The sequence below is a fragment of the Orcinus orca genome, chromosome 13, assembly GCF_937001465.1.
Source record: "Orcinus orca chromosome 13, mOrcOrc1.1, whole genome shotgun sequence".
Classification (NCBI taxonomy): Eukaryota; Metazoa; Chordata; class Mammalia; order Artiodactyla; family Delphinidae; genus Orcinus; species Orcinus orca.
This window is the reverse complement of record NC_064571.1, coordinates 29,750,324-29,761,464: the sequence shown is the minus strand read 5'-3', so window position 1 is coordinate 29,761,464 and position 11,141 is coordinate 29,750,324. Positions and strand designations below refer to the sequence as shown.

Below are 11,141 nucleotides of genomic sequence, written 5' to 3'. Positions count from 1 at the left end.
AGCACCACTTTAATCTCTACCACTGTTGCAGGGAGAACTCTTAAAAAGGATTGTCATAGTGTTACCGAGTCCAAGCACATGTTGCTTGCTGCACAAAAGGCCAATGAATTGAGAGTAGAGGTGTTAGAGCAAGGAATAGCAACTTTATTCAGAAAGCCAGCAGAGGGCGCTTTCCTGGTGGCACAGTGGTTAAGAATGCACCTGCCAATGCAGGGGACACCGGTTCAAGCCCTGGTCCAGGAAGATTCCCCCACGCTGCAGAGCAACTAAGCCCGTGCTCCACAACTACTGAGACTGCGCTCTAGAGCTGCGAGCCACAACAATTGAACCTGCATGCCACAACTACTGAAGGCTGCATTCTGCAACTACTGAAGCCCACATGCCTAGAGCCCATGCTCTGCAACAAGAGAAGCCACCGCAATGAGAAGCCCATTCACCTCAATGAAGAGTAGCCCCCACTCGCCACAACAAGAGAAAGCCCACCACGTGCAGCAATGAAGACCCAACACGGCCAAAAATAATAAATAAAAATAAACTTAAAAGAAAAAAGGCAGCAGACTGAGAAGATGGTGGACTAGTGTCCTAAAGAACCATCTTACCAGAGTTAGAATTCAGGTTTCATTTATACTAAAAGGGGTGGGGGGTGTGGCTGGTTGTTGCAAACTTCTTGGTGCTGGAATCCTTTGTCCTTGTGGGTGTCCAGTAGGTCTGTCTAAATGTTTCTATAAACCTCCAACAAGACAAATGTTATTCTCTGTTCTGCAGCTTTTTATTTCTATGTGAATAAGAGTGATATACCTTTAAAGGTCAGAGTCTTGAGAATGGGCAATCCTGTATATTTCAGGCTATAGGCAACATTCTTTTACAAAAGGTGCAGAGCCAGCATGACAAAAGCACAGACAACAGAGGACAAAAGTCAGAGCTAAAGGAAGATTCAATATGGAGTTAGGTTTGTTTTTCTCTGTTACAGTAGGTATTGGAGAACCAACACATCAGAAGAGAAAATGGTAAAAGTAATTTTAATGTAAGTAATACATTGTAAGTAATTACAATGTATTACTTACAATGTAATACAATGTAAGTAATACATTAAAATTAAATTAATGTAATACATTAATTTTAATGTAAGTAATACATTAAAAGTAATTTTAATTTAATGGTAAAAGTAAATTCTACAATTTTCTGGTTTCCAATTCAAAAACTTAGAGATTGTTCCCTTAACTTCCTTGAATTCATTCTTGGTCTCTTTTCTCTAACACTGAAAATCTTGGCTCCTAATATCAGTTAGCATAATTACTTGTTTTCTTTGTCATATTTTACATAAAATAGTTTCAAAATAATACTATGCTATGTTAACAAATAATCTACTAAATTTTGCAGTTTCATTTTTTCTTAGAATATGTTCCACAGTGATGTACAGTCTGGGCTGTACATTTTACAAAAAGTTTGTGGTAAAGGCACCTAAGTGGAAAGTGAGAAGCTTCCCCCAAATTGTTCTGGTGTTTATAATGACAGCCCAAAGAACAAGGGAGCAAAATGCATTTTGCTAGGATCCTTGAAAGGCAATTTTGCTGTCTGTCCCCAGGACAGGAACAGCACTGTGAGGACTTGGGCTGCGCTATGGAGGTTGCTTGCTGCCCTTGCTAATCTCTTAAGAGACTCCTTTTTTACGGAGATCTGGGGCTGTCTGCCAACTTTCCCATCTTCCCTCTCTCCTTGAAAAAAGCTGGAAATGTGCGTTTTCTGAAGCACAGGCCTGGACGTACAGACTTAGATGATCATTTGCGAAAACTCGAATGTGGGAGTAGATGGAATTGCCTACTAGGAAGAGCGTAGCATGAGTGGGTGCAGGATCCCTGGGAACACAGACCGTTAGGGACAGAAGGAGTGAGAAATCTCAGAGGCAGGGGAATCAGTGCGATCACAGAGCCAAGTAGGGAGAAGAGGGTCTTACATCTGATGGAGGGGAGACTTGTGTTTTTCCCAAAGGTCGCTCCCGGGGGCGGTGAGTTTCCCCAGCCCAGTAGGGTCCCCAGTCCCTAAACTGGCACGTGCCACGTGCAGGGATGCCCAGCAAGGAGCAAGATGGCCTGACCTGGAGGAAGTCACTTATGCAAGAAAGTTGGGTCTGGACTTCGGAGGAGAATACATCCCAGCGGGGTACTGAACCGACTAGCAGGGTAAAGGACGAGGCCCGCGCTCAGCACTGGGCCAGGATTTCCGGTGGGGGCCGCGCCTCCCGCCCTTCCGGTTTAGTGCTTTCGCGCTCTGTCGGAGTTTGCAGACAACTCCACTTCCACTGCCAACTGCAAAAGAAAGTAGGGGCGGCCGGTCTCTGCCCGAAGCCTTAGGTTCCCGCCCGCACCGGGCGGGGCCTCCTCCTCCTCCCACCGCGGCCCCTCCCACCGCGGCGGCCCCGGCCACTTCCGGGTCTTGGGACGCGGCTCAAGATTGCCGAGGTAGGAGGTATGGAGGGCTGCGTCGGCAAGGTGGGAGGCCTGGGGCGCGCTTTGTGCGTGCTGACCGGGGCTTCCCGCGGCTTCGGATGGACGCTGGCCCATCTCCTGGCCCCGCTGCTGTCGCCTGGCTCCGTGCTGGTCCTAAGCGCCCGCAGTGACGAGGCGCTGCGGCAGCTGGAGGCCGAGCTGGGCGCCGAGTGGCCCGGCCTGCGCCTCGTGCGGGTGACCGCCGACCTGAGCGCCGAGGCCGGCTTGCAGCAGCTGCTCGGTGCCCTGCGCGAGCTCCCCAGGCCCGAAGGCCTGCAGCGAGTGCTGCTCATCAACAATGCCGGTAAGACGCCTGCCGGCGTGTGAGCGCTTGGCATACTGCTTAGCGTCCAGTTCTGTTTTCCCTCCCTTTCACTACCCCCGCCTCTTAGAGCTTTAAAGGTGACTCCTAGAAGTCTGAAAAGACGCCTGAAAGCCGTAGTTTCAGCGGGGTGTGGAGGAAGACCTGGTGATGTCTGGGGCTCGTTCTCTCCCCCTTCTTCCCCCCTTCACCTTTCAACGCCAAGAACTTTTCTGATCGTCTTGCTCAGCGCTCTCTGGCGGAGGCGTGAGTTAGGGCATGGGGTCTCCCAGCAGAAGTAAATTCCCCCACTTCTCCAAATGGCCCCCAGAGTTCCCCCGAACCCCAGCCCCAGAAAAGGGCATGCGCTTTCTCACTTTGAAGCTTCAGGTGAGTGGGTTCCCCAGGTATTCGTGTCCCCAGCCCCAGCCCCAGAGAAGGGCATGCGCTTTCTCACTTTGAAGCTTCAGGTGAGTGGATTCCCCAGGTATTCGTGTCTGCAGAGCTGGGAAGAGGGAGGTGTCTTCAGAAGCACTAGGGAGACTCCTCCTTTAGGTCTGGATGGGAAGGAGGTGTCTGGAAGAGTTTGAAGAGGGCTGGGAGAAGAGAAAACCTTGCCTGCACTGAGTGATTCCTAAGGTCTGTTTTTTCAGGCAGTCTTGGAGATGTGTCCAAACGCTTCGTAGACCTGGCTGACCCAGCTGAAGTGAACAACTACTGGGCTCTGAACTTGACCTCCATGCTCTGCCTGACTTCCAGCATTCTGAAGGCCTTCCCGGATAGTCCTGGCCTCAGTAGGACTGTGGTTAATATCTCGTCCGTCTGTGCCCTGCAGCCCTTCAAGGGCTGGGCACCGTACTGTGCGGGGAAGGCTGCCCGTAACATGATGTTCCAGGTTCTGGCCGCAGAGGAACCTAGTGTGAGGGTGCTGAGCTATGCCCCAGGTAGGTGAAGCATTATTGCCATCCCTGTCCCCAGAACCGGCTGGTTACCCTTTGGAGACTGGGCAAGGAGCCTTCTCTGTCTCCTCCAGGAAAGGACCCATAGAATATTTTGTCCTTGAATCATGACCCATCACTCCTTAAGAGAAATACAGGCTGCAAGAAAGTTAGTGCTGGCAGGGGCAGGGAGCTGTAGCTATCAGGTATGGATTGAGAGTGGGCAGCTGCCTGGACTTGAGGGTGGGCCCAGAAAGTCTGAGATGTTAAAGTTTGAGAGATGATTAGGATTTGAATTCCAGGCCTGTACCTCATTTCTTCATGTGAAACGGGGAAGATGCTACCTGTCTCACAGGGCAGTTTGTAGGACTGAATGAGGTAAAACATGTAAAAGTGATCCCAAACTGTGAAGGGCTATCTAATTGTTAGCATTTGTAATTGTTAGATAGGACTTATCACACTGTATTATCTTTATATCTATATATACTTCTCTACTTCTCTCTCTGCATAGGAAGGCCTTGAAAGCAGGCATTATGCACTATTCATCTTTATATCCCCAGCACCTAGTAAAGCACCCCACTGAGCCAGTCTGCAGTGAATGTTAGCTGAATGAAGAGCAGACAGACATTGTTGAATGCTGACCATCCCATGCTGAACTGTGCTGGAACACTGGGGAATGCTGAGATAAATAAAATAGAGCCCCGTCCTCATGAAAGTTAAAGGGTAGGGGGTCTTGTGGTACTTGGTCTGGTTTCTCATCATCCTACCCTGATGCCACTGTACACCTTTGTTAAGAGTGAGGCTTCTGTTTTCAGTTTGAGGTTGCTGGAATTAGAAGGTGGTGACATAGCTGTTGCATGATGTCTGAGCAACTTAGATAGAGATCCAGTAGTCTATTCCCCTTGGAACCCTAGCGGCAAAGAGGTAGATTAACCTGACCAAAGTCCAGATGCAGCATAGCCAGGATCAAACCTTGCCTCCAAGGTCATGATCAATGCAGTTTCTACTTCCTTATGCTCTCTAGTACCCAATCCTCCTTCTGTCCCTCCCTAATGTAATACAGTTATTCTTGCAGCTAATATTCAACTCAGCACCCACCCTGAGTTCAGCCTAGGACTCACTCAGTCAACAGAGAGCAAATGGAAACCATAGTCAGGAGCAGAGCAAACTCTAGAGTGCCATGTGACTGGGTTACATTTCAGGGGGCTGCCCTGGACATTGTGAGGAAGTTGACAAGCCCACAACTAATATACTCAATGGTGAAAAGCTAAAAGCTTTTCCTCTAAGATCAGGAACAAGACAAGGAAGCCATTCTTCCCACTTCTATTCAACATAGTATTGGAAGTCCCAGTCAGAGCAATTAGACAAGAAAAATAAAAGGCATCCAAATTGGAAAGGAAGAGGTAAAACTGTCTCTATTTGCAGATGACGTATTATATATAGGAAACCCTAGAGACTTCACCAAAAAATTGTTAGAACTAATAAACAAATTCAGTAAAGTTGCAGGATACAAAACAATGTAAAAAATCAGTTGCATTTCTATACACTAATAATGAAGTATCAGAAAGAAAAATTAATAGTCCCGTTTACAGTTGCATCAAACAGAATAAAATACCTGGGAATAAATTTAACCAAGGAGGTAAAAGACCTGCAAACTGAAAACTATAAGACATTGATGAAAGAATTTGAAGAAGGTACAAAATGGAAAGTTGCCATGCTCATGGATTGGAAGAATTAATATTTTTAAAATGTCCATACTATCCAACCCAATCTACAGATTTAATGCAATCCCTATCAAATTTCCAATGGCATTTTTCACAGAAATAGAACAAACAATTCTAAAATTTGTATGGAACCTCATGAGCCAAAGCAATCTTGAGAAAGAAGAACAAAGTTCTCCAGCATCACTTGCCTTGATTTCAAACTATATTACAAAGCTACAGTAATCAAAATATTACGGTATTGGCATAAAAAACAGACACAGTTTACCAGTGAAACTATCTAGTCCTGGTGTCTTGGAGAAGATAATTTGGGGTTGAAATATTAGCTTCATAAACTTGGATGTGCAAATCTCTTCTCAGAGATTTGGGAAGTTCTCAACTATTATTTCTTTAAGCTTTCTGTTCCTTTTTTCTCTCTGGGACTCCATAATACAGAGATTGTTTCTTTTAATGGTAATCCTTAGTTCATGTAGTCTTTCTTCACTCTTTTACATTCTTTTTCCTTTTTGCTCCTCTGACTAGATAATTTCAAATGCCCTGTTTTCTAGTTCACTAATTTTTCCTGCTTGGTTCAGTCTGCTGTTGAACTCTGTCAAATTCTTCAGTTCAGTCATTGTATTCTTCAACTCTAGATTTTGGGTTGTTTTTGTTTTTTTCAAATGGTTTCTGTTTCTTTGTTGAACTTCTCTTTTTGTTCATGCATTGTTTTCCTAATTTCATTTAGGTGTCTGTGTTTTCTTAGAGTTCACAGAATTTCTTTAAGAGGATTATTCTGAATTCTTTGTCAGGCAGTTCATACATCTCATTTCTTTAGGGTCCGTCATCAGAGTTGTATTACTTTCCTTCAGTGGTGCCATGTTTCCTTGATTATTCATGATCTTGTGGCCTTGTGTTGGTATTTGTACATTTGAGGAAGTAGACACCTCTTCCAGTCTTTATAGACTGAGTTCAGTAGGCAGAGCCCTTCACCAGTCAACTCTTTTAGTGATTCTGGGTGGGTCATCTGGTGATGTCCGTGGCAGTTTTGCCACTAGAGTCCTAAGGCAGCCTGTTGCTGGGGTGGGTACAAAGCCTGGGTCCACAGTAGTCATCCTGGCACTAGACCAACTGGGAGTCTGGTTTGAGAGTGCCCACCTAAAGCCTAGGTTCACAGACACTGTGACCTACAGGAGCCATGTAGGGCCACGGGAGTTGGCTAGTGCTGGGGTGTGCCAGAAGCCTGGGTTCATGGGAGCCTGGCGCCATGGGAACCACCTGAGGCCGTGGGAGCCAGCTGGTGCTGGAGTGGATCAGGGGCCTGGCTTCTCAGGGGCCCTCTAGGAGCCTGGAGTTCCAGGAGCTGCCTGGGGCTTTGGGAGGTGCCTGGGGCTGCTGGGACCACTGGAGCTGGGTGTCAGGATGAGCTGGAGGCCTGGGTTCATAGGCAGGGCCTATCTCTGGAGGCAGGCCCTGGGCCACCTCGGGCCATGGGAGTTGGCCTGGTGCTGGAGCAGGCTGACTCGGGAGCCCCCAAGGAGGTTGGGTGCTCACTTCACTCTTCTTCTCCCATGGGGATGGTGTCTCTCTCTGCACTTGGCTGCTGGGGCTTGGGGAAGGGGTGATAGGGTAGTGTGAATCTGTAGATTTGGTGGTCTAGAGGGACCATGTTTAGTGGACAATGAAATTTGAGTCTGGAGCTCAGTGGTGACAGTGTGGAGTCTTGGCGATCCTGACCATGTGTCAGCCAAGATGAGGCGTTGCCTCTGGCCACACCTGACTCCACCCAACTCCACACATACATCATGGGCCCCTGCCTCATCTTCTTCTCTTCATCCCCTAGGTCCCCTGGACACAGACATGCAGCAGTTAGCCCGGGAGACCTCTGTGGACCCAGACTTGCGAAAAAGGCTGCAGGATCTGAAGACAAAAGGGGAACTTGTGGATTGCAGGATATCAGCCCAGAAACTTCTGAATTTGCTGCAAAAGGACAAGTTCAAGTCTGGAGCCCATGTCGATTTCTACGATGAATAAGCCCACGTCCTTGGTTCTTAGGACTTTCTTTCCCCTCTCAGGCATGCCCAGGAGTCCTGTGCCTCCCCACATCCTGCTACAGTGGCACTGCCAACCCTGCCTTACGCAGATAAACACTCATGCTTACTGTCCTGCCCTCGGATCCAGCCAGCTGTGAGGGTGCCAGGTGGCTGGAGTTCCCAGTTCTCAGGAGTCTGTATTGACCACCTTGAGTTAGGAGTAGACTTAGGAGAGACAAGTTATGGCTGCTGGTGTTCTCTCTCCCCAGGAATAGAATTTTAGGGATGGGAAAAACAGGACAAGAAGCTAAAACACTGAAAAAAGGAGGATGGTTCTGCCCATGGCAGGAGGGAAGAGTCCATGGGGAAGAGGGGATGAGCTAGGGCCAAATAGGAGGGCCTCTGTCGATTCACAGATGGCCTGGAGGGAAGGGAGGACAGCGCAAGTCTCAGCCCACAGGGAAGCTCCTTGCTCAGGGTAGCAGGACCTTCAGGTGAACTCTGTATCCTAACTCTAATGCTTCCTCCCTCCAGAACCTACCATGTATCCACCAGATGGGGGAAAGGGCCCCGAGAGTTTATGTACATGTTAAAGGCAGATACAAATAAAACATGGATTGTCCTTTATTTTTTATTTTGTTTTATTTTATTTTATTTTTTGGATTGTCCTTTATTAATGCCTGCTTTCGATTCTGGTACAGGTCCCATGACTAAGTCCCTGGTTTGCTGGACCCAAGGGGTGTTCCTGAAGCAGTTAATCCAAACTTGGGGTGCTGCCCTTATGTCCTGCAGCGTTGTCTTGGGGCTATCTGCCTTTTCTCACTGAGCTCCACTCAGTAGTAAGCCCAAGTTCAAACAAAGTTGGCCTAGGTGACTTGCCCAGACACCTGTTCCTCCTTTATGCTTTTGCCTATTCTTACCCCAGTCTTTATTACCCTTTCCTCACCCTTCACCTGTTTAAAGAGTATCCAGCATTCAGGGCTTGACTCGCAGCTACCCCAGCCCTTGGGGAAGGGTACTTTCCCTGGCTCGCTTGGATTCCCAACTCTGCCCTTTATCCACATGGCAATGCTCTGAGTGGATCCCAGCTCTTAAGGGGGCCTTTCGTGGGCCCTCCTGGTAACGTCCATCTGGCCCACGGTCCTGGTCCTCAGTGGGGTGGACTTAGGACCAACATGCCTTTGGGGGAGGTGGACAAGATTCTAAGAGGGAGAAGCCCTGAGAAACCAGGGGTGCGACGAAACCCATCCTTCTGTGGATCACTAGGTGTGGGCCAGGCTGGGAGCTCTGCAGTGGTGGTGGTCTACAGCCAGCCAGACCACTGTCCTTGTTCCTTATTTGGAAAGAGAGACCATGGTCCTTGCCAGCCATCTCAGGACTCAGCCCTGCATCAGATAGCAGGACAGAACTCTCTGTTCCTCCTCACGCACGGCAGAGGGCGCACCGAGGCCATGCCTCCTGGAGAACCAGTGGCAGGGCCTATCTCTGGAGGCAGGCCCTGGGCCAGAGCTGGCAGTGCCCTGCTAGGTTCCCTAGGAGAGAGTGAGCAACTCATGCACTTTCTTCGTCCAGCAGAGCCTTTGCCCTCAGTGGAGTCAAAATCACTGTTCTCAGGTCCCCGCTTTGCCACCCAGGGCAAGTTGTTCCCCTTGCTTCAGTTTCCTTATCTGAAAAAAGTGGATTATACTGATGCCTCCCTCAAAGGGGCATTGTGAGTATTAAATGACCCCATGTTTGTAAATGTTTAGCACAGTGCTGGCATTGCAGTAAGTGCCCGTAAATGCTAATTTATTTCTTTTTAATATCAAGATCCAGATCGTCCTGGAGCCCCATTTGTATAGCCTCATCTCCACATGGCCCAGATGCCCTCCCCCTTGCTGACCTGTGGCAAGAACTCTCACTGCGCCGCCTCTAATCCGGGCCTCAGTGGGACTGGGGTTCAGTGTGGACAGCTGGTCCTGGATTCACCAAACCCTCAGGAAAACGCTTGAGCCTTGGAGTCGAACCCTTAGCCCCACTTCGCTCTGTGTCGGAGATACTGTGGGTCTTGGGCAGGGCCTTATCTCTGGGCTTCAGTTTCCCTAGAACAGATGAGCTCTAAGATTCTTTGCTACAAACCTTTCTCTAAGTGCGGTCAGGCTGCATCTGCTGGCATCAGATTTGCCACTGCAGGTGGGGCTGTGCAGCCTGGGCTATCCCTTCTATCTGGTGGGTGTGGGACAGATTTCCTCACCTGGCCCTTGCTCCCATGGGAGTGTAAGGGTGGTGTAAGTAAGCACAACCCTACTTGATGTCCCGTGGGGTTGACTCCCTCTCCAGAGGGCTGGTTGGCCAGGACTTAGGAGGAGGTAAGGCCAGGACTTCATGAGGAGTACCACATGTCCCCACAAGGTGGCGAGGCCCTCCCACACCTGACATAGCCTCTCTGAGCTCAGAGATTTAAGAGCCTTGGAGAAGACCCTGGACCTGTCTCTCTTCTGGACTCTCAGGGGCCCCCAGGGAACTGGGGAGGCAGAAAGAGCTGGGATCACTCTCCCCAGCAGGCTTCCCAGGCCTCCTAAGTGATCCATGGGCTCTGGCCCAGGTCTTGCTCCTTAGCCTGGACTCAGCCTCCCCAGGTCCTGCACCACTGGGGCAGGGAGACTTTCTTGCCAGCCTCCAGGGACAAGCCACGAGTGTTCTCAGAGTGCACAGCCTGGCCTTGGCCACCACACACAGGAGTGCACGCGAACACACACACAATACATGCCTGCACGTGCCCAGAGCTCAGCTGCTTGCCATGCAGGGCCTTGGATTAGCCGAAAGACAAACAAGGTTTCTTTGTCTGTGGCGTGAACGAGCGGGTAGTTTTTCGGTTTTGTGTTTAATATCCCTGAGCTGGAGGCCAGCAGCTGGCCTGTGGGAGCAGGAGAGTGAGGGGAATATTCCAGGCCCACCCCAGGGAGCTCCAGCACCTCTGTCTGTGAGCATGACCAGCTGGGACTGGGCTGGTCAGAAGCTCCCTCCCCACCCCCAATTCCTGTCCTTTGTCCCCTGAATAAAATGCAGGCTGGTGCTTGAGTTCACTGTTAGCTGAGGCTGGAGGTGCAGAGGTGCTCCTACCTCACCACTCAGGAAAACCCTGTGGGGCGGTGCTCCACCCTGCTCTCTCCGTGTCTCACCTCAGAGCTGGGCTCTGGGCTACTGCCTTCCGGCCTCCCCTCCCCCAGTCTCTCCCCACGGAACACAGCCCCCTGTGCTGATGTGTGTGCAGTAATTCCCACTCACAGTGCCCAGCCATGTGCCCTCACCACTGGGGTCCTATGTGGTGACAGGAAGGTGGGCGAAGGGCACTGCCAGTGGCCGGGGTGGGGCCCCCAGAGCAACTCACAGTGATCTGGGGTAGAGGAGCGAAGGGGTGTGGACCTGAAGCCACTAGGCAGCTTGCAGGGACGTTAGCTGAGGATTCACTCTGAGCCTCTGGGACCAGCATGGGGAGGGTCAAAGCGTGGCTGGAGAGAGGAGGGAATGAGCCGTCCGTGCTCCCCTGCCCCGATCCCAAGGTCTTCTGCCTGCAGTGCTGGGAGATGGGGCTAATGCTGGACGTTCTCTGGGACTTTTGAAGTAAAGCCCACCTCCCCAGCCCCACCCAAATTATTGTTACTCACAGAAAGACTCCCCTAGCACCCCCTTTGTCTCCCATTTCA

At 50.0% G+C, this 11,141-nt stretch overlaps 1 protein-coding gene across 1 annotated transcript; it reads left to right on the top strand.

Moving 5' to 3' along the window:
* The first annotated feature begins 2,344 nt into the window (after positions 1–2,344).
* SPR (sepiapterin reductase) lies at positions 2,345–8,082 on the top strand. Its single transcript, XM_004277070.3, has 3 exons — positions 2,345–2,790; positions 3,441–3,731; positions 7,266–8,082. The coding sequence occupies exons 1-3, from the start codon at positions 2,469–2,471 to the stop codon at positions 7,454–7,456; spliced, it is 804 nt and encodes a 267-aa protein (XP_004277118.1). The 5' UTR covers positions 2,345–2,468; the 3' UTR covers positions 7,457–8,082.
* Positions 8,083–11,141: the final 3,059 nt, after the last annotated feature.

Excerpts from the sequence above, each read along its gene's own strand:
- SPR (XM_004277070.3), top strand. The coding sequence starts at position 2,469 with ATGGAGGGCTGCGTCGGCAAGGTGGGAGGCCTGGGGCGCGCTTTGTGC. Across the intron at positions 2,791-3,440 it reads GCTGCTCATCAACAATGCCG|GCAGTCTTGGAGATGTGTCC; the intron begins GTAAGACGCCTG and ends CTGTTTTTTCAG. Across the intron at positions 3,732-7,265 it reads GGTGCTGAGCTATGCCCCAG|GTCCCCTGGACACAGACATG; the intron begins GTAGGTGAAGCA and ends TTCATCCCCTAG.